General features: G+C 42.2%; 2 protein-coding genes, 1 long non-coding RNA gene and 2 other non-coding genes across 8 annotated transcripts in view; 2 read left to right on the top strand and 3 right to left on the bottom strand.

Annotated features, from left to right (window-relative positions):
- The window catches only part of NARF (nuclear prelamin A recognition factor), a 33,370-nt gene extending 26,541 nt beyond the window's left edge, over window positions 1-6,829 (top strand). For both annotated transcript variants that reach the window (XM_020785904.3, XM_020785906.3), the window contains one exon: window positions 1,655-6,829. In XM_020785904.3, the coding sequence (XP_020641563.3) occupies window positions 1,655-1,896 (242 nt within the window). In that variant the 3' untranslated portion in view covers window positions 1,897-6,829. The remainder of the gene's footprint in view (window positions 1-1,654) is intronic.
- DHRS7C (dehydrogenase/reductase 7C) overlaps window positions 1-26,234 on the bottom strand; it is a 53,446-nt gene that overhangs the window by 18,765 nt on the left and 8,447 nt on the right. Inside the window, exons 2-7 of one of the 2 annotated variants that reach the window (XR_013542000.1) lie at window positions 25,800-25,959; window positions 23,662-23,774; window positions 20,502-20,712; window positions 20,007-20,099; window positions 18,780-18,935; window positions 17,542-18,191 (exon numbers count right to left, since the gene is read on the bottom strand). Coding sequence is in view for 1 of the 2 variants with exons in the window: in XM_020785896.3 (XP_020641555.3) it covers window positions 17,983-18,191; window positions 18,780-18,935; window positions 20,007-20,099; window positions 20,502-20,712; window positions 23,662-23,774; window positions 25,800-25,953 (936 nt within the window). In the remaining variant the exon portion in view is untranslated. Of the gene's footprint in view, window positions 1-15,908; window positions 18,192-18,779; window positions 18,936-20,006; window positions 20,100-20,501; window positions 20,713-23,661; window positions 23,775-25,799; window positions 25,960-26,234 lie in introns of those variants that run through there. The other variant, XM_020785896.3, reaches the window with a different exon arrangement.
- On the bottom strand, window positions 10,189-10,260 carry TRNAQ-CUG (transfer RNA glutamine (anticodon CUG)). The gene has a single exon. It is a non-coding gene; the product is annotated as a tRNA-Gln (tRNA).
- TRNAQ-CUG (transfer RNA glutamine (anticodon CUG)) lies at window positions 10,935-11,006 on the bottom strand. The gene has a single exon. It is a non-coding gene; the product is annotated as a tRNA-Gln (tRNA).
- On the top strand, window positions 18,155-25,502 carry LOC140704543 (uncharacterized). 2 transcript variants are annotated; one of them, XR_012083784.2, is made up of 3 exons: window positions 18,155-18,293; window positions 22,678-22,756; window positions 23,914-25,502. It is a non-coding gene; the product is annotated as an uncharacterized LOC140704543 (long non-coding RNA). The 2 variants fall into 2 exon arrangements; XR_013542001.1 differs by lacking the exon at window positions 18,155-18,293 and having other exon boundaries at window positions 20,706-22,756.

Here is a 26,234-nt window from a genome sequence, read left to right as displayed (position 1 = left end):
TTCCATTTTATTGCAAGATGGGTTTCCTGTTTGCAATAGAATATATGTTCTTTTCTGTCCCTGTGGCCTTGGGATTCTTGTTATGCGTACTGCATGTTTCCCTTGTGTCCCAGTAGTGCTGCTTTTGGACACGTAGCCATCATAACTCTGCTATTCGTAGATCAGATAATGCAATTGCTACACTTTTCACAGACAGTGGTTTTTTAATGTACTTTAAATGCTACACTGTTTTCTAATTTGTTTATATACTGCATTCCTCAGCTGCTTAAGACTGCAGTGTTCCCAAGGCAGCTTACCGTATAAAACATACATTTGACTATAAGTGTAACAAGTTCCTAAAATCAGTAAAAAGAACTGAGAAGCAGCATTGAGAGTAAAAATATATTTCAGATAAATGCCAGGGAGATAAACAGGTTTCTGAACTCTTCGTAAAAATAATAGGAGATAGGGTCAGGCATATATTGTATTTCTCTTGGGAGTGAATTCCAGAGGGTAGAGACCACCCCTGTGAAGATCCTGTCTCTAGTGCCCACCAGCTTTACAGATCTTAACAGCAGGACAGCAAACAATGCCTCTGACAATGATTTTAGCACTAGAATGCATTCATAACAAGGATATGAGCTGGATAGCTCAGGGGTTTAAGTTTCTGGTTGCAGAGGCAGGGGTTGGGAGTTTGATTCCTCACTGGGCCTCCTTGATGGGATTGTAATTGATGATCCATCAGGTCCCTTCCAGGTCTGAAGTTCAATGATGATATAAGTTTATAGGTTAGGGATAGGCAAAGATGCTGTCAGATTGCCAGATGCTGTCAGACAACAGTTCCCATCAGCCCTAGTCAGCACAGCCAGTGGTAAAGAATGCTTGAAAACTATTTGGGCCATGTTAAAAAAAACATAAAACAATTAGAAATAATGCAAGAAAATTTAAATAAAAGCCACTAGATGCAAAAAAAAAATGAGCCATGGTCATTAAATCTCAAAGGCTTGGGTGAATTGCCACATTTTAACTAAGCATCTGCACAAGGCCAGTGTTAGTGTAAAGCAGGCCTCCAATATTCCAATACTGTATTTCCATATAAAAGTTACTGTGGTTACCTTTGGCAAGAGAATGGAAAATGTGTGGGGCCAGTGGCCAAAGAACCCACCCCTGGTGCCACCGTGCCAACATTTCAAGTCAAAATATGTTACCAGATTTCAGTAGCAACTCATAAAAGGCCCTTTTAAAAATGCAGAAGGTCTTTGTGAAGGATTTTCTTGGTTTACTACCTGGGATGGAAAAAGATGACCTTAGGAGGCTGCATGCAGCCCACCCCAAAATAGGGCCCACCTATTGAACTGGGCATATGGACCCAATTTATGTGGTCATTTCCTGGATTCCCTCCCTCCCCCCCCCCCCCGCTTTGGCATAGGTGGTATATTCTGAGACTGAACATATGGGATTTTCTGCATGTAGACACAGTTTGAGTATGACACTCTCACTTTTGGTATCCAGCAATGTCAGAGGCAGCAAAGGTCCACAGGGTGTCTTGGGAAGAAAGGCGCACTCTTGCTGACATAAGGGCGACCAGAAATGGCTGTTGTTTATTCTGGCCAATTGCATTGCTCTGCCTAAGGAAGCATTTTCTCTCTCTTGGCTTTTGCCATCCACTCCTTAGGGTGCTTAAATGGGAAGGGTCAGGCTGAGATGGAAGATGGCAAACCAAACAAAGCTCTGGTCAAGCAGATGGAGGATATGTATGCCGCAGTTCCTGTCCGACTTCCTGAAACGAATGGATATGTGCAGAAGCTTTATCAGGAATGGCTGGAAGGGATGGACTCCATGAAGGTCCAGGAATCACTGCACACAAAGTATAGCACCGAAAAGCCAGCTGCCAACAGTTTGGATATCAAATGGTGACCCATCGGATTGCAAGACTTGCAGTAGGTTTGTTAGACATGCAGCCTGAACAACGCTTCTATGCAACTGGAGCCTGAGGGTACTGGTTAAATTTGTGAACAGGCTAAAGAACAGGTCCTCAACTGGGACGTTGTACAGTCAGACTGTTTCTTTATTCACTGTATAGCTGGATCGTTTTATTTTATCAGAGCCTGATAGGGTATGTTATCTGAGGAACGTCTCTTGAATGTAGTGATCCTTTCAGCTTCTGATCTTGGGACAGAAGAAGCATGACAGAATCACGGCATGTTACGATGTGCATCAATTTGAATCCTTTGGTATGTGGGTCTGTGTGCCAAAAGTCCAGTGCTGTGGATTTCATTGTTCTCAGAAAGGTTCTATGTTGACAGTTTATCTAAGGCTTTGAATCATTATCAAACGTAATAAGATGCCAAATTATTATGACAGAAATGCACCAGTGGGGTAAATTCCTACTTACTCATATAGGTATTCCACTTTACCAAGGAAGATCCCAGTAGTCTGGGTAGAACAAAGACAAAAAGTATAAATGTTGCCTTTTGTTAGTAATGAATTTCCTTATCATCAACTTTTTGTTTTCTGGGGAAAGGGAGCTGTAGCTTGTTTTCTCTTTTCGTTGTCCCGTTTTTGGCTTGTTCTTGTCCTTTTGGATGTTGGCATTCTAACTTTCCAAAGAAGGCAAGAGACAGAAATCGGCCATCCTGGGTTGAAGCCATTAATTAAGGAGGTCCAAAGGTAATGTGGCAGCTGGTGACAGTCTGGGCCAAAGGTGCAGGCAGGTACAGGCGGGTCTAAGAAAGTGAGATTAAATGGTTCAGCCAAGCCAAAACCAGCATATCAGAGGCTCAAGGCTGACCTGACCTAGGACATTAGTATACTTTACTACATTCCAGCCTGCCTGATGCCAAAGTCCAGTGTGACACTGAGGCAGTGTCACTTTCCACTGATGTTAAATCTACTCATTGGATTTTAAAGTGGTTGGTTTTTTGGGGTGGGGGTGGGGTTGGAGGTATCTAGGTTCTAATCTGTGTGGCACATTCTGTATGTATTTCCTTGTTATAAGGAAAATTTATGGGACAACCCCAGTAATGGTTCCCACTGAGCTTTCCTGATGTGACTAAAGCTGCAATCCTACATATACTTACCTGGGAGCTATTATCATCAAACTTCTGATGATAAAAAGAATTACATGATAAGTAACAAAGAGCAATCTATCAAGCACTTCTAGTGTGCAGCCCCTAGTGTGCAGTTTGTGTCTTTCAAAAATGTGCGAGGCTCCACCACATGCTTCTTGAAATGAATGAAAGTTGTACAGGAGCAGCACCTGATGGATCAGCAAAAAGATGTGGGGACAAGGACATAGCGAAGTAACCTGGCATTTGACCTGAAGCTATTTCAGCTTCATCTCCGTATGCAGTACAGAGGAGGTGTGTGTGTTTGGGTGTACTCTCTCTCACTCTCAAAAATGATGACTTAAACTAGATAATAGGAGCAGACACATACTGACATCTACCTCTGTGCTAGGAAAGGAACTCAGGTCAGCTGGGGTAATCCTGAGCATGCTGCTGCATTTAAGTCCAAATGGTACTGCCACACAACGCTTCTCCCAGGGCATTTCACTATTCCTTGCAGTCCCTGCACACAGAAGCAATACTTGAGCTCAGCCTGATGCCCTCCGACTTCACAGAGTAAAGCAGCTTTCCCTGAGCTTTTTCCTTGTATCCTGTCTGCTGGCTTGCAGTTTAACACATCTGAAAGGCAGAAGATTGTGAATTATTGCTTCCACCTCTGGGACACCAAGGTGGGCAATTTCACAACTGCCTTCCTGTTTCTTCTTGGAAAGTCTCCTGGAAGAGCTACGGATTCCCTCTTCTTAGGAAGGTTTTTTACATACCAAGCCAGGCAACTGAAGCAAGAGAAGTTTCCATGTAAATGTATCTAAAGACGTCCACATCACTGTGGTGAGGCAAAAGCACTGAAGCACATTCTTTGGCTTCTTCATGCTATGGCAGCAGTCTTATTTATTTTTTAAACTCTATTTTCATGGGTCATTAGGAGGTTCTAGAAATGTTTACGATGTGACAATTCTAGCCTTATGATGCCATTGTATTTTTGAGGGTTTGTATATACATGGAGATGTAATATTGTTTTAAATTCATTTTTGTATTTTGCTTCCACTTTTCTGTAGAGGTTTTAAGTGGGTTCGGAGGGGGAAATGGTCTGTGTGTGCCTGTTTGTATGCAATAGGACTTGAAAATGTGCTCTTTATTTGGTACAGATTTTGAACTTAGTGGTACAGGCCCAGTCTTCAAGGGTCTCCACCAGCACAAGGGCCATGGACTGGGTTGCCTGCCCTTGGCTGTGGGAGGAAGAGAGCTGCTTTTTCATATCAGAATGGAAGTTTCCAAATGTAATTATTTTGAAAAGGCCCATCTGTGTTCTCAAGCACCTGTTGCTAGAGGTTAAAATCGCATGCTACCACACTGCACCAATTGTGTCCAAGTTGGTAAATAGGTGAAGGAACGAGATGATAAACCTATAAAACTGGTACTTCATCCCACTCTTCTAGTAGTTTGTGACTGACTGACGGAGCTGAACATTTTGATCATGTAAAACTCTTGTGTTCAGAGTGTTACTAGCTTCTGTGCTGATTGATTGATACATGTAATGTGGTGCTGCCTGTAGATCAGTCAACAAGGCGGATCATTCTTCACAAGCTTTCAGGAGCTTCTGACTTGCAGCTCTGATTTGAAAGCCACCCTCTCAGCATTTTATTTGGCCCTCTCTATCCACAGTAATGATGATGATGTGCCATCAAGTCCATTCTGACTTACATCAACCCTTTCCAGGCCTTCATAGGGATAGATAATCAAAGTGGTTTATATGTTCCCTTCTTCTAGGGGCACTCTGGGATTGTGCAGCTTGCCCAAAGCTACACAGGCTGGCTCTACTATTAGGAAGCACAGTGAAGAATCAGACTCATGATCACTTGGCCCTAAAACCAGATATATGACTTACTGAGTTACCCATCCACACTGTAGGGTCTACGTAAACGGAACTGGATCAGGCCAACTCCTTTACATATCTTGAACCTCATGGAGCTGGCAACAGGTCTTCATGTGCTCCATTCCTATGGAAATCAGTGAAGCTTCCATTGTGCTGTCAAGGTAGAGTTCTGCATACTCTGCATTCAGCATGTTCACTGTCCTTCGTGTGTTAGTGGCATCTTCTAGGGGCAGCAGTAGCCATATAAGTATGGGGTAGTGGACAGGGTTGCAAGGGAATCTGAAGTCTTATTGTTCAGATTTGTTCTTAATATCTTGAATATTCCTGTAACCAAGGCAGACATAACTATATTGGAACAAAAGAACCTGCCTTGTGTGGGATCAGGTTACTGGTCCATCTTATCAATTGCTATTCACACTGCAGTTCAGTAGCTCTCCGGGATTTTAGACAAGCAGGTGTCTTTTCTTTATCCACTTGGAGACAGCAGGGGTTAAATCTGGAAGCTTCTGAATGCAAAATAGGTGCTCTGCCACTGAGGTACAGTGCTTTATATAATCATCTCAGTCCTGCAATAAAAAAGGTATATTTTCCCAATGGAGGTTGGTGACTCCAATGTCATGGGGATAGTGAATCCACTTCAGGTTTCATCTCAGATAGTAAAGGAGTTGTGCTGGGTACTGAACCTATTTCACCAATAGGTTTCATTATCTTAGGTAGCTCCTGGGAGTAAAGACCAGACTGGATTCACCTATTCTACAAAATACAGCCTGCAAATATGTTAAATGTAATACGTAAGTCAGTGTATTAAGGAACAATTCACTGAGTAATTCAACACCATAGTCCCACTAGTAATAGCAATAACTACACAATTGGGAGGAAGCAGTTTGTATGTCCTTCCTTAAAACAAGACAGTCTGCCTAAGTTATATTAGGATGCATCTAGACTAAAGGCATATTGTCATCTAAAATTAAATTGGGCCTATGGGACCAAACCACTTGTTTCACTTGTTTTTGTGATCCTAGCAGTACAAAGTCCTTGATTTCAGAATTGCTATGTACAGTATTGCAAAACAACAACAAACCTCTATAATCAACTATGTGTGCAGTGCATTGACCATGACTTTTAGTTCACTCTGACAAAATCTTTGTGAAAATACTGAATTCTATCCACTAGATCCATATCTATAACATCTTGTCTTCTGGAATTCTGGTTTGTGCTTGTACTTTACACCGCTGCTGACTTCCTTTTCCAGCAAACATACTGCTTATAAGGAAATCCAGCCTTAATGCTTTCAATCTCATTTGAATGTTCTTTTGGAACAATTCATTTCCGGATATACAGGATGTGAGGAATGTACCGATTTGTGTGAACATGGTGGACATGTGCTTTTAAAAATGCTGTTGTTGTTTAGCAAAATGAAGCAGATTAAAATGTTCTCTAGCATCCTGTTCCCATAAAGTCACTAAAAGTGCAAACATATTGAAACTTAAATCTTAGAGAAAAAGAGGTCCAGGTGCTGCAACCACTTGTGTGACCCCAGGTTCTCTCTGCCCCTACGTGTGGATGGGCTTATCTGACAGCTGGGCTGTAACAGGTTGGAGTGCACAGCAGCAACTTGGTTCCCTGGCTCACTACAATATGGCTGGGTAACCCCCAGCCTCCCCCTAGAAGCAAGACGTACCACTGGAAATATTGTAAAGGATTTAAAAAACTTATTAAGCCCATTTGGATCATGAGGAAGGGTCTAGCAAACAAGGGGGCTGGATTGGTTGGAGGCCTTGGAGTGGAGGACAATATGGAGGAAGCATCCTGACAAATGTGGGGGTGGATGCTGTGCCTGTTATTCGGAAGCAAGTCTCATTTACCTGAATGGGACTTTCCTTCTGGGAAATATGCCGAGGATTGTGGCCTTAAATGCATTCATTACAGCCAATGGGATTTAGAAGTAGGGCCTGATTAATGTGAATTCTCCTTAATGATGATACTGCTTACACGTATGCTACTTTAGATGTTTAGTAGAGAGAATGCCTGTACTGTGTATTATCTGTCTTCCTGGGGACTTTAATGGGGAAGTACTGTACCGCCTAGAGTGGTCTAATATGATCAGATAGGCGGGATAGAAATAAAATAAATAAATAAATAAATAAATAAATTAAGACATTTTGAACGCATTCTGCAAGTACTTCAAAGCCAAAGGGGATTGTAAAATTTTACTACTATACACATAAGTGAATACAGTCTTTGACTGTGATATATGAAATGTTTGCATTCATCTCTGCCTTTTCAACATGATTGTACCTGGACGATACTTAGTAGCCTGAGCTATTTCCACTGGAGTACAAATCTAAATGGATCAAAAAATTAAAAAAATTCCCTGTTGTAATTGTTGTGAGTCCATTTTTTTTAGTTCCATCTAAAAACTAGTATTCTAAGACATTGGTTTACCTCAGGAAGAAAACCCAAATGGTGCTCTACATGTTAAAATTTTAAAATAAATAGTTGACCCCTGATGGTGCTTGTTCAAAGTACAGCAAGCCCCACTGGACAATTTGTACTTAAGATATGTGGCACCATTTTACTTCTCGGTGGCCAGGATAATACAAGGATTTTGTCCACACAGGCGCATTTCCCAAGGTAAGCGTTCTCTGGCCAACTCAGTATACACAGACTATTGTTATAAAACAGATCGACACCATCCCGGGTTATGGTTTTAGATGCACTTGTGCACATAGGTGTGCACAGGTACACACTGCAGGTGCACTAAAAGATAAAGTCTAGATTTGGGGTGGGATTACAACAGAGAAGAAAGGTAATATCCCCATTCTCACTCCCAGCAATTCCAACTGGGACTCTGCTAGTAGGACACTGGGAACAGCAGTTTTATAAACTGGGCTGTGGATTAAGGTTAGGTGGGGCTCCAGTAGGCCACTCTGGTGAGCACTCACATGGGCTGCAGATTATCTTTTAAACAAGTAAAGGGGAAGGAGTGGGAATGATTGTATGCTTAATTTCTATTGGCTGAAATCCAGTAGTGCAATTTACGTCATAAAAAGCTAATGACATCATCAACTGTAAGGGTTTTTTTAATTAAAAAGTTATCACGTCTCTGAAGGTCCACAGGCTCCCAACAGCTTCTCAACCACAAAGGGGATTCCAAGGTAGCATTGAGACCTTTCTGGGATGGGGGTCGGAAATTGGAAATGTTTAATTTAAAATGACCCTGCTGCAGCTGATTATGTTAGTTTTTAAGGAGCCTCAGCCGGCATATGTTGCCCAAGCCATTATTTTTCTGCACTACAGTTTCAAAACTGAAGAGTGCCTATAAGATATGTTTTATGCTTTTAAATAAGTAATTAACTGCTTTAATTAGAGTATGGCTCAATAAGAAGCTGACGTCATATACCAAGATCCAGGTCTATAGAGTCTGTGTTCTAAGCACACTCCTGTATTGCAGTGAGTCCTGGGCCCTTTGTGCACAGCAGGAGAGGAAGCTGAACACGTTCCAGATGTGTTGTCTCCAACACATTTTTGATATCACCTGGCAGGACAAAGTGCCAAATTGAGTAGTCCTAGAACGAGCTGGAATTTTTAGCATGTATACATTACTGAAACAACGACGTCTCCGTTGGCTCGGGCATGTTGTAAGAATGGCTGATGGTCGGATTCCAAAGGATCTCCTTGTATGGAGAATTAGTGCAGGGAAACCACCCCAGAGGGAGACCACAGCTGTGATACAAGGATATCTGCAAGGCCTTAGGAATGGACCTAAACAGATGGGAAACCTTGACATCTGAGCACTCAGTCTGGAGGCAGGTGGTGCATCATGGCCTTTTCCAATTTGAAGAGACCCTTGTCCAGCAGGCTGAGGCCAAGAGGCAGTCCCGAAAGCAGCAAAATCAGGGAGCTGGACGGGACAGATTGTATTTGTCCTCAGTGTGGAACAGATTGTCACTCTCAAATTGGCCTTCTCAGCCACACTAGACGCTGTTCCATGTCCTCCATACAGAACACATTACTATACTGTAGTCTCTCCAGACTGAAGGATGCTTAATCTCTAAAGCAGTTTTAAAGGAAGTAATTGTGTTAAGTCTATGCAAGCATATCGGGCAAAAACAAAAGGAAAAAAATGTCAAAAACATGGCACCTTAAAAACTATTATATTTTTATGTAGCCTTTTATGGAATTTTGCCCACTTCAGTCATATGACGTCCAGTATGAGATTTATACAGTAAAATATTCATGCTAGGCTCTTAATAAGACTGCAGTGTATGGTTGCATTTCACACCTGCAATGATTTATGACTTCTGAAGTCTGGTTCTGTAGACATTCCAAGAGATACAAAACAAGACAAGAGCAAAAAATAAAAAGGATCTTGGGGTAACTTCAAAGACCAACTGTGAGCAACTATACACCACTGTCTCTTAGCACATGAACGTTTTACTGTGTTAATCTCTGTATTCCACCTCCTGTGTCTGAATAAGTGGGCGACGTTCCAGGAAAGCTCACATTAAAATACAGCAGTTAATCTTTAAGGCGCAACAACGTTTTTGTCTTTTTTTTATTTTGTTTTTGCCTAATATAATAAAAGCAGACTTGCAGAGCAGTTACGACAGTCGCCCAGTGACACCCTGGACGTTATGTACTGATAAGTATGTCCAGGAAACAGTTGCAGGGTGTATGTTTATGAGGTCTCTTTCGTTTTAATTGATTCTGTTCAAAACGAATGTGATCACTAATTATGAAAAACTCGTGGGCACGCAGTTTTGAATCTTCCTTTTACTTTCATACAAATATGAAACTTTAAAAAAAAAACTTGCCTTCAGAGAGACAGGATCTATTTCGTTGCTGTGAAACTGCCCTTAAATCCATCGAGCTAATAAGTAATCCCGAAAGGGAAGCGATTCAACGGCCGCTTGTCCTGTTTGCCATCCTTTGCATCCGTTTATCATCTTTCCACTGGCAGCCCCAGCCTGAGTAAATATTGTCGTGACATGACACCATTTGCTCATATGGACTCCGCAGGAGGTGACCCTGACCCAGCTCTGTTACGGGTGGGCAGAACAAAAGCATTTAATCAAAAGGGGAAAGCCTTCGCCCTTCCAGCAAGGGCTTAGTTCCATGCACCCCGCGTGATTTTTCACCCATGATTACGCTCTTATTACACCCATGCAAGGGCATTCCGGTTCAGAGGATCCAAATTATGCTGTGTGACAGCCAAGCTGAAAATTTACCGCTCTCCCCCAAAATGCTGTGTTTCAAACATGCTTCAGGTTCTACCGAGATTTGAACTCGGATCGCTGGATTCAAAGTCCAGAGTGCTAACCATTACACCATAGAACCACATGACCCCTGGTGTGTCTGAAAAGTTGCCCATAAGCACGTCTCGCTTTGCCCTTTCTCCTGTATAAGCAAAGAGAGAAAACGTGTCGCCTAAAAAACCTTTATAGCTCAAGACACTCTTGTGAGGGCGACAGACTTCCAATTGAACGGTGACGCTTCGAGACGTCGCAGAAAACAGCTGAAATAAATGTTGCAGGAAAATAATATTTCTTTCCCATTTAAATGAATTTTAAGAAAGGGTGTCTGTGGGTGAGGTAAAGGAGGGAACGCTTGTCCCATTTATAAATAAATAAATGGGTTTTTTTTAAATTTAATGTGCCGAGGCAGGTATTTTGTGTTAAGTGGTGCATAGTACCATAGGCGCGAAGTAAGCTCAGGTACCACTATGCTGCTTTTGCCCCTGCGCCCTCCCCCGGGAAAACTGCTGCAGATGTTAATTGCGTACATAGGATGTCAGTAGATCAAGGTCTTAAACTCGTTCCATTATGTAAAACCATAAAAACATGGAGAGAAAAAACACAAAGGGGCATTCCTTCTATTTTCTCTCCCCAAACCAGCTGTTTGTCTCTTTTTTATTTTATTATTGCATTTTTCATGTAAGCTTCGGTTTTCCTCAGATATTGAGGTGAGGGGAAAAATGGGTTTTCTTTCTTTGTCAAAATGGACGCTTCAGAAGGTTCCACCGAGATTTGAACTCGGATCGCTGGATTCAGAGTCCAGAGTGCTGACCATTACACCATGGAACCAGCTGTTGTGAAACGCGGCTTGTTTTGCACTTATTCACTGAAACGCACTATGGCACACCCTACAAAATCGCAGCAGGATGGGACCGCATCATTTCTCGGTCAACCTGTTTCCCAAGCGAGAACTCTTTTAGATAGAAAATCCATTGCAACATCGTAAGAACCATTCCGGGTCCCTTTGTGTTTTCGAGAGAGCATGTAAGCTCAGGGCTTCACTCAGCGTTGGGAAGAAGAGGTCGGAAAAGATCTCGTTCAATTATCAAACCGCTAAAGAAAATAATAATCGGAACGGATACATCTAAAGCAGCTCATCAGACCAAGAATACAGGCGCGTAAATGGAAAAAGTTCAACGCTCAAAGCGAGCGAGGAGGGTAACGCCGCAAAGACGCCTTCAGAAGGTAGCGTGTGGGGGAAAGGACGCTATCCTTTCGAGGTGAACGTGGGGACGGTGCTAGAAGCCACACGGGTTGCTGTTTGAGCCCCGGAGAAATAACTCGTTTAGAATTCAAAAAGCGCTTTAATCCAAGGCGCAAGCGGTCCAAGTCTGGTAGATGTCGCGACCACACAAAGGGAAGGATCCCTCATTCCCAAACCAAGGCTTGGCCGCGGCGGCCATTTTAAGTTCCAAGGCGACCGCGAAGAGACCCCGCCGAGGGAATCGTCCGCCAAGACCCGCCAGCTGCCCTTGTGAACGGGCCTCGGGGAAGAAGCGGGTGTGAACGAGGGCGGGGTGCCCTCCTGTCGGCTAACAGCTCTGTGAAAGGGGGAACGACACTCGGCGAGGGGGCTGGAGTCATATCGCCGCCGCAGCAAGCGCCGCGGTTCGGAAGTGAAGTTACACAAGAGTAGAATGAGACTGAGGTGAACGTAGAGAGGGCGCCTCTCGGATGGCTCCGTCCAACACAAGACAGGTGCACGGAGCGCACGCTATGGTGGGCGAGGCAGCGAGCGTCACAAGCACGAAGGCTTCGCGTCAGGAGAGGCGGGTGTATTGTATGGATGGGTGTAGGGTTGCTGAACCCGAGGGGAAGCTCCTCGTATGTCTCATTAAAACAAAATCCGCCGATGGGGCATTCGTTTCCTAGGGTTAAACGGTAAACACACATAATTTGAAGCTTCTGAGGTCTCTAGAGCTTTTCACAGGGTAGATTTTTTTTTAAGGAGGGAAAGTCATGGGGTTCCAAATATATGGCCAACGGGTGGACAGATTCATTCCCAGGTCGGAAAAGGGGTGGGGTGGGGGGGCTAAGGTGAATCCTAGAGGCAAGCGTTTGTCAAGCATTTACTGCACGAGATCTGCCGAAAGGAAACAGGATGGAGGTCTTCTTTCTCTGAAAGGCAAAGACAGTACCAACATACATCTTGTAGGCCGGTTTCAAGCCCTTGTTCATGTGCACCAGTTTAACATGTAAGTGAAGGAGAGCTGGAAAGATGCTGCTGGAGGAGAGTTTTCAGATACCTTGGACTGCCGGAAAGTCAAAACAAGTGGGTCTTAAGGCAAATCAAGCCCGAACTCCCTCTGGAGGCAACGATTATGAAACTGAGGTTCTCCTACTTTGGGCACATCATGAGAAGACAGGATTGTCCTGCTGCCTTTGGGAAAATTGGAAGGGTGCAGGAAAAGAGGAAGACCAAATATGAGATGGATTGGTTCCCTAAAAGGCTTGAGTTTGCAAGAGCTGAAGACAGGACACATTGGAGATCACTCATTCATGGGGCTGCCATTAGTTGGGGGCAACTTGATGGCACATAATATTAAAAGGAGACTCAGAGACTGCACTTCTGACTTTCCTCCCAATGTCACACCTGCCCATTGACATAATCTTCCTGACATTCACACCTTTGCCAAAGATCTGAAAAAGAGGCTTGCTGTCCTTGTATAATTTCTTTTATAATGCTATGGCTTCTTCATTTTAAGTTCCAACAAAACCTGGGAGATCTGAGGTTACCCTGTGTCCAGTGTGTCTTTCCAAGTATCCATGGCCAGCAACAAAATGAAGTTTTGGTGTTCCCCCTTCACTCTGAAGCAAGCTAGATACAACCATTTATGCTTCTTCTCTGCCAATTGCATATATTTTGCCCCTGTAGCTTTTCACCAGTTTTGTTGTGCCACAGGCCTGGTCTGCAACTTCCATAATTCCACAGATAGCATAACATTGGGAAATTACTCATAGAGGTGTGGGAGAACCACTACTAATCATTTTCATAGGGTTTTTAAAAACATATTTTTCACTGACAAAAAAGTAACTTTGGGGGAGGTTTGTGGTCTAAAGGCCACATCTCAGCCTCTTGTCTATAATCCAGTCATTTTTCTCTTTTGGTATACAAAGAGCTGTTCAAAACATATTGCTGCCTCAGACAAAGAAGATGGCTCCCTGTCCCATTCCATATACAAAAGCTGACTGCACCAGCTGTTGAATGGGCAATCAACATTGGTAATAGGATGACACTGTTCACCTCATCCAAGGTGAGCTGACTGGTTTAGGGGGCATAGGGGAGGCAATATGACATACATCCAGTACCTTGCAGCTGCATTGTCGCAGCTGCCACAGGAAGCAAATTTGTCAGTGTTAGAGCCAACACTGATAACACAAGTAAACGTGTCTATTAACAATAAAGACCAAAATCCTCTTTGGTTTTACGGCAAAAATGGTCCATTATACCCAGGACTGATCTTTCCCAGCCACTTCTGCAGGAGAGTATTTGCTATGCCACTGCACAAACAGAAACTCTGTTGCTTTGGTTTCTGCAGGGTGAAAGAGGAGAGTGCAAAAAACGGTCTGAAACTCAACATCAAAAAAACTAAGATCATGGCCACTGGTCCCATCACCTCCTGGCAAATAGAAGGGGAAGATATGGAGGCAGTGACAGATTTTACTTTCTTGGGCTCCATGATCACTGCAGATGGAGACAGCAGCCCCGAAATTAAAAGACGCCTGCTTCTTGGGAGGAAAGCAATGACAAACCTTGACAGCATCTTAAAAAGCAGAGACATCACCTTGCCAACAAAAGTCCGAATAGTCAAAGCTATGGTTTTTCCTGTAGTGATGTTTGGAAGTGAGAGCTGGACCATAAAGATAGCAGACCACCAAAGAATTGATGCCTTTGAATTGTGGTGCTGGAGGAGGCTCTTGAGAATCCCCTGGACTGCAAGGAGAACAAACCTATCAATTCTAAAGGAAATCAACCCTGAGTGCTCACTGGAAGGACAGATCCTGAAGCTGAGGCTCCAATACTTTGGCCATCTCATGAGAAGAGAGGACTCCCTGGAAAAGACCTTAATGTTGGGAAAGTGTGAAGGCAAGAGGAGAAGGGGACAACAGAAGATGAGATGGTTGGACAGTGTCACCGAAGCAACCAACATGAATCTGACCCAACTCCAGGAGGCAGTGGAAGACAGGAGGGCCTGGCGTGCTCTGGTCCATGGGGTCACGAAGAGTCGGACACGACTAAACGAATGAACGAACCTGGCTGCTACTTAGCCTCTTAATTCCTATGGGAACAGTAAGGGTTTACTTAGTTTTTCACACATGGCTTCTCCATGTTGACTTAATTTTTGTAAAATAAGTCATGCCACAGTGTAATATGTCATGTGTTGTTCATTTGAGGTTTTATTTACCTAATTTTTAGATCTGTGTGTACTTTCTTTTTCACATGACTGTATATTGGTGATCTTCTGTGAGTCCCAAATCAGTTGTAACAGGCAATAGACAGCCTTCCTAATAGCAAAATCATGAGGAGGATTTCTGTCACATGTAATTTCCCCACTAAAACATCTCTTTATGTTTATGGGTGGGTTTGAACATGTTTATGAGTAATGTGGTGAGAAAGGCCAGATTACTCATAAGCATGTTTGAACTTGCTTATGGGTTCAAATGTATATATCCAGTCCTTCACCTACACCTCCAGCGCAAACCAGCAGCTCTCTGAAAACCTCAGATGTGTTACTGATACCATTTATTTGGGAAACATTTACAGCCATTACTCAGTGCTTTCCCTGGGACCATGAAACATGATGAGGATGGGATCTGAACCCACTTGTGAAGAACACAATGGATTTCAAGTCCATTGGCTTTATTATTCGGCCACCTCATCTAGTGGCCACCTTAAAGATAGGGCATCTCTTGCGCATGGACCCTTTTCTCATCTACTGTTCTTGTTCATTTGTTTGTGAACATCAGAGCACTAGTATCATGCGCCATAAAGTGGAATTAGTGCATTTAGAACCTAACTATGAAATGCATCCTTTGACAGTTGTGCTTTAAAATAAAATTTAAAAAAATGTTCTAAAGGTACACCTTCCTGCTCAATCATGGCAACAAGGAGCCTGAAGGGACTCAAACAGTAGAGCTTGGATATGTAAGATAGGCTTCTTAGGTGGGAGTACCTAAAACAGAACCTCTCCAGCTTCCCTTTTCCCTAAGAGGCATGCCTTGTCTAGCAGGGAAGTTGCAGGGAAAGGGAAGAAACATGGATTGCGTCACAGAATCACGTTGTAGCACAGGGCCCATACCAGACCTTCCTGTATCATTTCGCTTTTAGGGTATGTGCTGCCAAAGCAAACACTAAGCCAAGACCATTATTTGGAAGCACTTAAATCAGTTGTTACTCAAAGACATTTCACATCAAAGCAAGGAGGAAATTGGGGCAGCACCAAAGGAGATAGGCTACTGCCTGGGTTCCTTGAAGCCATTGAATTTCCCTTTCCATGTTCATTCATCCCAAACAGAGATATCTTATTGGAACACAATACACATTTTGTCAGAGCATGAAAGGAGGGGGGAATTGTGCACAAGAGAGAAGGAGAGCACATGCTATTAGACAGGATCACCTATTGTGGAGATACAATATATAGACTCATCCGTTTATCTTCACCCTTCAGTAGAAAACAGAAAAGAAATGTGTTGTACACAGTCAAAGCAAGGACTTTATTTATGCCACTTCAAGGCAAGGTTGCAGGATCTGAAATCCATTACGGGGAACACTATGTACATATTATTGTCAATTTTTTTTTTATTGTGCTTGTGGCTTTCTTCAAAAATTTTCCAATTGAAATACCTAAATGTGAATGTGTTGTTCAAGATGAAGGATTCTCTTTTAGGAGATACGAACATTTGATACTAGTTTAAGCCAGTGAGCCAAAAGAGGGGAAATGAAGAGGCAGTGGAGTCAGGGAAGATGCTGAGGGCTTATCCCTAATCCTTTTGCTAGGACCAGAGAAGAAGCACACCTCCATAGCATTACTATTTGGGCACCAACCTCTGGATGTCCTGCAGCAACCACAAACCTAGCAGCAGCCATCTTTCAGTTCAGTCCTCTCTCTTCATACATACATGCAGGTGACATTTTCAGAAAGTATGCATTCTTTCACTCTTTTGTTTCAGTTTACACAGTATGCGAGTCTTGTCTATGCAACTAACTGTTCGAGATCCGTCATGCTCCTCCTGCAAACCATGCATATTTAGGGGGAGTCTGAAAATTGTCTTCTCCCTGGGCAAACAATGGTGCTGATTACACCTGTTTTAGAGTCTGTAGAGCCTGCTGTTTCTTGACAATGTGCAGACAATGCTTTATGTAACACCTTGCCTGATGAAGAGATCTTAAGGTTTCAACAGCTCGCTACACATTTGTGTGTCATCCTGTTTGGCCTGATAAAGGTGTTACCACAACATGAAATTGGGCATTTTTGTTATGGTTAACATAGCTATTTCTGCTTTTTGCTATCCTAATGTGACACATGCTTATATGGCCAGTGCTTGAACCAGGATGGAGCTACAAAAGATGCCGCAATAGATAAACATGTGGCACCAGAACTGCCCCTGTTACAGTTATGCTCCTGGATCAATACTCTCTAACCACTTTTCTCACATTGTCCATGCTATGTACAGTTTGACAACATTCTGTTCCAGGTTACATCACAGCTAGTTTAAACATGACACCTTCTCTTGGTTTTGCTATGCCCATTATATGTAGATGTTGCATAGATTCTGTGGCAGCTATTTAGTTACAAAGGGATACCAGCCCCATACATTTCTCTGTCAAGTCTAGGGGTTCTTGATTTCATTTATGGCACCTTCCACTTTTTCCCTTATAATTTGAATAATTGATTGTGATGGACCGATGCTGCTTGCAGCAATCTTCAGTTGTCATAGGCTGGTTTCTGCACTTCTTTGTGTCTACTGAGTGATATAGTATTACCTGTTATTGCCACCATCAGATAATCAAACTATAGTGTTTTTTCAGTCTCTGTAAGGTTTTCCCAAAATCTGACTATATGTGTGCATCCATTTCTGTCAAAGCACTCGCCCCTGATACTTGCTTAATTCTTTATGGCTAAACATTTCCAAAATCAGGTCCTACTAGAGGCACTAGATACAATCTTGTGCTTTTGAAATTGAGAGAGAGAGAGAGAGAGAGAGAGAGAAATACTTGCACAAACCACAAATATACCAAATATTGTCGAATTGCCTGTATTCTGCTTCTCTGAGAAATTCCTCTCTACACCAAACCAAGCCTGCTCTGTTATCAAATGAACACCAGTTATCAAATGAACACCATACATTCCTGCCACATACTCCATCTCTTTTAAAATCTCCATCTATTTCTCCATTTCTTCCTAGACCCAGTAACCACATGGCCTGTATTTATTTAAGTTTTCCTGTTTCCACAACAGCTCTAACATGTAGAACATCATTTCTTGGGGGCGTTTGTGCCTTCTGTCTATTCTTTTGCAGCACCACAGGCATTTCCAATGGCTTACAATGAACCTTGGAGCCTGTCCATTACTCAGGTGTGTAGCTTTAATTTTAGCTAGAAACATTAACTTTCCCAACTCCACTGCCTTCAAATCCTCAGACATGTTTTCTTATTTCTTTTGGAATTGTGTGGTCTTTCCCTGCTTCAACCTCCTTAATAGACCTGCCCATAAAATAAAGGCTTCTGACAATCCTACTGCCAAGGTGGATGAACAAGATACAATTACTTTCCATCTTCTATTTTCTGTTTTTCTTTAACTCCAGCGGCAACAACAGCAAAAAATAACTCTGGAAAGAATGTGCGGATGTAGACAGCTGCCTTTGCAATAGGATTTGCCATGAACACTTCCTGTTTCCTCCTGTTCACTGTGCGCAGAATTTCTTCTGCTACCTCTGTTGGGTGGACACCATAGGCCAGTTTTCTGAGAAGAGCTGAAAAGCAGATATGGAAGAGAACATTAAACCATGTCCTCCCACTATGGTCAGGTGTCATCTCTGGAAGAATTACTATCTGCACACAAAGATGCATCTCTGGTGAGTGGGCATGTTTTCTGAGATTCATATTACAAAGTGCTACACATGCCTCTGTCATCTTTACACTTGATGGAACAGGATGGGGTGAGGGACATGTGGCTCTTGGACTACAATTCTCATCAGCCATAGTAAGCACAGCTAGTGGTGAGGATTCTTGCAACGTTTAGATGCCGACACACTCCTCATCCCTGCTTTAGAAGGTGGGCCCTCAAGAGGACTTTCTCAAAAACTGTGTCTTCAGTTATGTCAACAAATCACAAGCCCCAATCATCTTCGTTTCTACCCATAGATACAGTATTCCAACTTTATCAAAATCTAATCTTTTTTTTAAAAAAAGCTTCTTTTTTTAGTGATTCATGTGCTGTGCCTCAGCAACTCTCCTTACTTTGAATTCCAACTTTCCAAATACAATGGGCCTGTTCAACACTTTCCCCCCTTTTGTGCCACATCATCCATCCCCACCCTAACCTTTTGTGTAAATCTTACATTTCCACATGGAGGCTTCCCCGTTGCTAGGCTGTGGTTGAACACTGTATGAACGTATAAAGCTTGGAGTCACCGTGCTGACACAAACACCGAATTCCTGCAGTTCTGCTCTCAAGCAGTCGAAGAACCCCAGTGCAGCATGCTTTGAAGCCGCATCTAGGAGCAAATGAGAGACGGCCCTTTACCACACTTTTTACAAACAGAGATAGTAAAATACTGATATATTAGTTTATCAGTCTTTATAAGATTCAAACTAATCACTGTCTTTCCAAATAACAAAAATTAGAAAATAGCATTCTGAAAAGTGCCATCTTTTAATCTGTTAATTGTGCCAGCTCATTTCAACAACATAGACAGTTTTACAGTGAACATTCCCCTCTCTGCAGAAAAGAAGCCCCCATCTTGCAGTTCTTCCAGATATTAAAAGAAGATAATGACTGTGTACCGAAGATGTGACACAAGAAAGCAACAATTCAGGGTTTGTTATTGGCTTCTTCCTGTGCTTCGTTGGGAGGGAACAAATCAAACAGGGGGAAGAGATTCACTGCCAGATGACATGATAGTGAGGTAGGGAGCCTCATCTTCTGAATCTGAACTTCCTGGGGGTTCGATAGCTGACTACACCTCCTTCCTCATGACAGCTTCCTAACTTTTGCTTGGGTGTTCTCTCATATGTTCCTTCCCAGAAGGGCGTGTGCCACTGTAGCTTCATCTTCCTCACTTCCTTCTGCATCTCGTATGCCATGGTCTTTCCTTTCTCCTTCCCTTCTTCTTCCATCTGACATAGCCGTTGCTTTATTCATTCATCCACACACACGCCTTCTTCCTTCGTAGGGCACCTCAAGCCCATGCTGGGCTGCCAGCCCCACTGCCATTTTCTCGCTTGCTCACTCACCAACTCTCTCTCTGCAAAGAAGCACCAGCTACACAAAGTATACAGAGAATACACTGTAGGCCAGGCTGGCAGCATTTTAAACAGAGACATGCAGCAGCAAGGAGGAAACAAAGCAAAGTGGGAGGGGGGGGGAGAGGAAGAGGAAGATCTTGAAGGCCAGGCAAGTGAGAAAGACAAAGCAGATCCAAAATGAAGATGGGGAAATTTTAGTCCTTCTTCCTGAGGTCACAGAAGAGCTTGGACTGCCACTGAGTAGTGCGCATTGCCATTTGCTGGGTCTAAAGCTCAACAGTCATACATTGAACAGTCCATGCAACAAGTCGTAAACTTACAGGCTGCACGAAATGGGACTCCTAATTTTCCCTGGATATTGTTGACCAATATGATCTGACCAGTTCTCCTGGAGATCATGTTGGGAATAAGAGCTGAGATAAAATAATGACAAACAGGAATAGTTTTAGAATCTATTATCAGACAAGTGTATCTTAGCCTCTGTAATTTATTTTCTGTTGTCTATAACATTCAAGTCAATACTCAAATGATATTCAAATGTTACCTAACCCAGCTTCATGAACAGTTAATTATCTAACAGCCTCACCCACACATCTACTTTTTAAACTGTACATAGTACCAAAATATAAGGGTCATGCATGTTTTAATCTGAAATTTTGCACTGGGAAGGGTTCAACAGGACTCATTTTCTAGGCAAAAAACCTGCAAAATTTCAGAAGCAGAGGTGGAATTGAAGAAGTAATTATGAACAAATTTCCACCTTAGTCTCTAAATGAGAAACAAAAGAATCATAATGAGGCACATTTCCAAAATACCTTTGGTGAGTGTTACTGGCCCAAAATAATTGGCATCCATAATCTTTCTGTCAGCTTCCAGGGAGATGTTCTGCACTGTACCCTTAATTTTTGTGCTCGCATTGTTGATGAGTATATCCACACACCCATAACAATCCAAGATTTCTTTAGCTACATCTTGGATACAGTTTACATCAGACAGATCTAGAAGGATAAGCTTTGGTGTAAATGTCTACAAAAGAAGCAATACTTTGTTACTGTGGTATGCCATACCTGTAAGACAGAGCTACGTTTCCACATTTTTAAAGAATAAAATATTCAACAATGGGACAGCATTTATAAGTGTTAAGACTATATGGATGAATTACTTCAGGGAAAATATAACATCCAACTACTGTAGTCACCTTTATGCACAATGCAAGTACATACTATGCAAGAACTAGAGTTTACAAGATGAGATTAGTGCAAAGTAACATGAATTGTGTAGTCTAACAATATCTGGAGAGCCATATGTTGCCGGATGTAACTCAGACCCATGACATTCAGGGGACATCTACATTGGTAATTTACTTTGCAGTTTGCATTAGATCTGGTATGGACAAAATTGAATTAAAAACAGCAACTATACAATGCAAAGTTATGTGTAAAGAAGTCCAGTGGGGAATCATACTTTTTTAGTTTAGACAGTAGATTAGTTTGAATTTTGCTGTGCAATGGCATTGCTTTTCCCCACTCTCTGCCCTGTGCAATTGCCTGATTTGGTACAAAAGGATATACACAAGGCAATTTGTCTCCAATCAGATTTTAAAATAAAGGCTTTAAAATCACTACTTTTAGTGCTAAGTTACTTTGGAAAAATAAAGAGTTAAGATTTGCCAGTTAGCACCTTGTCAGATCAAAGGTCACAGTGGCTAGAGTGCTGGTGTAGTTGAGTAATGTTAGACTCTAGGCACGCAGAAGTCTGACTGACAAGCAGCCAGAGCCACATTTCATGCTATATCACATTATTCACTCTGCCTGTATATTAGCACCACTAGAAACAAGGAGTTGAGCAACCAGGGTCTTGTATTGCTCTGAATGGTATGGGGGCTTTCCTTAAAAGTGAAAAGCAGAACAAGAACAACTCTGGCCATTGATCATCCTGGGCCCCGAATGAATAAAAACATTACTTCCTTCACAAAGAAAATCCAACAAAGTTGCAGATGCTGCATTGCTTTGCAAATGGGAATGTGATTCTTAGTACAAATTGTAATTTGTTGCAGGTGGCATCCTTACTTGTGGCACATTACAGTGCATACTGATTTTGGAAAATGAGTGTATCTTGAATTGTTTTTAAACTTGATTTAAATTTTTTTTTAATATACGTTTAATTTTTTAAAAAAATATATAATATTTATACAGTGTTTTTTAACCTGTTGTTTTATCTCTTGTGAGTTGCCTTGGGTCCTCTATAGGGGGAAAGGTGGCATGTATAAATCAACCAATCAGTCAATCTTAATTAATCCTGAAAATATTCAAAAATAATGCTGTTGAGACTACACGCAAATATGTGCAGAGGTTTGTGTCCAACTCAATGATTATTTTCATGCCTAGAATTGTTTGAGCTGTTCCTTTGATAGGATATACATTACTCATGCATAGCTTTTTCTTATGGCTCACTGTATCATTTAGAAGATTGTACAGTGCTCTTTGCTTCACCTTACTTTGATCAGGTATTAGTCTTATTCTGCTGGGCATGGATGCTGCCATTCTTAGGTTGGCTCACATCAAGAGAGGGCAAAAAAGAGCCCCATGTGCCAAATGTAGCATCCCAGGGCTCCAAATGTGAACTCCAGCACACAGAGACACACACTCAAATAAAAATGGTTTTGAAAGCAGGTTGGCTTAGAAGTCCTCTTATGCTATCCAGGAAGAGTGTGGGGTGGGAATCTTGCCATATTCTAGAAACCCACCATGTGTCTGTCCCCTCCATTTAAAAAACAAACATGGTGTGTATTTTAGCCCTAGAGGGTACAAGGAATCTTTTTCAGTTAAAGAAGCATTTTTTAAAAGAAAAATAATTTTAGGCTGGGAGTTGTGTGAGTAGATGCAGCCACCAAAGTTGGGCACGTGTGGCACCCCCATCCTTAGCTTTTTTTTTTATTTTTATGCTTCTTCTTTAAGCCCGTGATTCCTTCACTCATCTGTTTCTTAACAGGATTTGCATCTGCCATCTCACACTGAAATAGATCTTTGAACTTCCTACACCTCATTACAAAGATGTTTCGCAGACTGAGGTAAGGAACAAAGTGGCACACGCGCACACACACCACTCCACTTACAGAACACACCCACTGATCTGTAGCCTCCTGCATCATATTGCAGTGGGGTAGGCTTGCTTCTGGTATGCAAAGCAGGGTACATGGCACAAACAGGTCAAATATTTTGCCCCTGTTCATTTAACACCCTCCCTAGGAATGCCACTGCCCACTTAAAGGAGCCTTGTGGCACAGTGGTTAAATTGCAGTACTGCAGTCAATCCTGATTGGCTCAAGTAGCTGGCTCAAGATTGACTCAGCCTCTTATCCTTCCAAGGTTGGTAAATTGAGTACCCAGCTCACTTGGGGGTAGGGATGGGGAATGTGTAGCTTGCATAACTAGATTGTAAACCACCCAGAGAGTGCTTTAAGCACTATGGGACAGCAAACTTTGCCTTGCTTTTAGACAAATGCTGCAATGCAACCGTTGCATCACTGGCACCAGTCATATAAAGCAGAGTAAGGCATGCCCAGGGAGCAAGCCAGCAGGAAGGTGCATGGTCTGGGTTGACTGCTTCTGTGCCTGATCACTGGGTCAGAGTGAGTGCCACCTGTAAGTATTGACACATTGGAAAAGTAAATGGGCAAAGCAACCCATACCAGCAGTAAGTGTGCAGCAATACTCCCAAAGATAACAATTCAAGAGAAGATGGGAATAGGTAGAATGGGGATGATCTGAAAACAACAGCAACTGCAGAATAAGTGTGACTGCCCCACACTTCCTCATGGTAGAATGTGTCCTGGTTGGTAAATTTGTCAGACAAAAGAAATCTAATTTGGAAGTACCAATAACGATTACACTCCTACTCGGTGCTAATCACCTGTCCATTTCATACAGATCAATCTTATTTCTGTTGGCACAAACTCTCAGGATATATACTTACAGCCCTAGGATCAGCAGCACTGTTTAATTCATCATAGAGCTCCTCTAGCTTGTCCAAGTTCTTACCACACAGAACTAGCCTGGCTCCACCAACATGAAATACTCGTGAACATTCTGGAAGGAATGAGGAATGTTGATTCAAGAAAATAGAAAATCAACTCATATTACTGTTAATTTGAAATACAAAGAAGAAAACCATTCTTTTCACTGCACAGGGTATATAAACATACTCTCTCTCTCTCTCTCTCTCCAGTACTACAGATGGTGTACATGAAGAGCAAAGAAGGTGCATTTGCAACATAATATATTCATAAACATGGGTATAATTGCACCTAAATGTTCTTATGAACTGATTCTGTGCAATCCCATGTGTAATGCCTAGTCCAGTAACCGACAAACCAGAGTTTCTTTACCCTTAACATAATTAAAATCAGTGAGTGCAGTTGTGATCTTCAGCAAAATATACCAGAGCCTCCAGGGCAGCTCATGATCCAGGTGGCGGGATTCCTTCAAAATTTCAGCTGTCTGCTCTAATCATGAGCTGCCAATGCACATCTTGCTGCTACGATTCATTGCCTTGTTGTACTGTATTCTTGTGATACCTGACTCAATATAATCTCAACAGAATGACTGTCTATATTTTGGTATCCCCCTTTTTTCCCCACCCCACCCCTCTGCGTGCGTGTGTGTTTTAAGGGACTTGCTCCACCATCCACATTCCATCCTGGTAGAGCTCTAGTAAATGTCAAGATCTGCAGATCTTCTATCATGGGGAACGGATGCAAGCTGTGTAACTTTGTCTTCCTCACTTATCTTGCCCAGTTGCCATAGGCCAAGTGGTGCCTATGATTTTTCCCATGGCTGCTCCCTTTTCTACCCCTCTGGCAAGCAGCAGGGCCAGCCTAGCGGACAACTCCATGCACCAGAGGCAGATCCCTTTCCATTCCCCTGATACCTCCCCATAGCAATGAAACCAGCTACTAAGTGAATGACTGCTGCCTACTCAAGGTCTTGCCCCCAATGGATGCAAACAATTTAGTTACAGGATAACCCTCCAACTTAAAGCTCAGTGCTGGTGCATAACTAATGGATCATCAAAATTATCTATTTATACCATCTTGCTGCCACCTGATAGTTACTGTATGTGCAATTAGATCTCACCGCTGCAGCATGGCTCTCCCACTATAAATAGATCAATTTCTTTCACCTAAAACTCACTGCATGAGAAGGCAGCTTTTCAACTAATTCTGGATCCACCTGAGTGTCAGTTTTTTTCCAGCCTACATTGACTGTTGTGTGAATGAGATTTTCTCCAAACAAAGTCTAGTGACATGCCTGTATTTGGGTGAATATTTTCTGCACAGTGGGACCCTAAATCTCCCAATAAATCTGTACAATTTACAGTGCAAAATCACCCAGTTTCTCTTACAAAATTCATTAGGAGAGACTGGTGAATTTATATACAAGCACATATAATTTGTGGCTGTAAATTCCCCTCCCCAGTGCCATGTCGTATGGGTTAACAGAACTTCAAAAACACTGAAACATATTTGATCCTGAAGAATTCTGAGTTTCTTTCAAGATGCAGTGAAGGGGAAAGGATGTAAATGCTTGCCAGAGAGCGATGGTGTTTGGACAACAGAACAGTCTGTGTGCTATAGGAAGCAATACTGACCTGGGAATGGAAATACATTGAGTAATTTGGAGAATGCCATTCATGAACAAGCCTTAATTTTTTACTGCAGAGATTGGATTATGCAAAATGTCCATACTGTAGTGCTGTCTAACTCTGTGATTCTAATAATATTACTGAAAGATCTATTCTCGATGCACATTAACACATCCAACAAAACACAAATACACTTTTTCTATTGCTCATATTGCTCCGATCAGAACTTTTGGCATCTGATCCTTTAGACAATGCTTCTCACATTTCTAAGCTCCCCCCCCCCCAATAAGGGCTCAAAATGCATGGTTTGTTTCTTTTCAATGAATACAAAGATTCTTAGGATTAGCAGTGTTTCATGCATCAGAGGACATATTCCAGTGACTATGTCTTGTCACAGACATTCAGATTTGTAGAAACTGTGCGTGTCTGCTGTCACAGCAAAATATTAATCACTTCCTGCAGCTACTCACCCTTGCCCACACCAGAGAGAGCATCAGTAATTATTACAACTTTGCTCCGCACAGCAGATTTTGACATCATCTGAACAATTGTCCGATAAATATATACCACACCACTGATTCCTACCACAAGAAGTGGGAGAATTAATACAGCCAGAACACCCATCTTCACCTGACAGAAAAGAAAAGAAATTTAGGTGATGAAGGAAATGTCACAGAAACCATTTATATGTACATTTTTGTATAGCAATAAAAGGCAAGTAAGCAGGAGATTGGGAGGTACATAAGGTTTTCCCAGCCAATTCTTGAACTATGTAAAGGGATTAGTCATTTAGCAAATGTCAGTGCACATCGAAATTTACACTACTGCACAAATTAATTCTCTGCTTTAAATTCTCTGCTATGCAAATCCAAGAGCATGCCATAAACCCATTTTAAAATTCTGTT

This window comes from Pogona vitticeps, chromosome 2 (assembly GCF_051106095.1).
Source record: "Pogona vitticeps strain Pit_001003342236 chromosome 2, PviZW2.1, whole genome shotgun sequence".
Lineage (NCBI taxonomy): Eukaryota > Metazoa > Chordata > Lepidosauria > Squamata > Agamidae > Pogona > Pogona vitticeps.
This window is presented reverse-complemented; position numbering and strand designations above follow the sequence as displayed.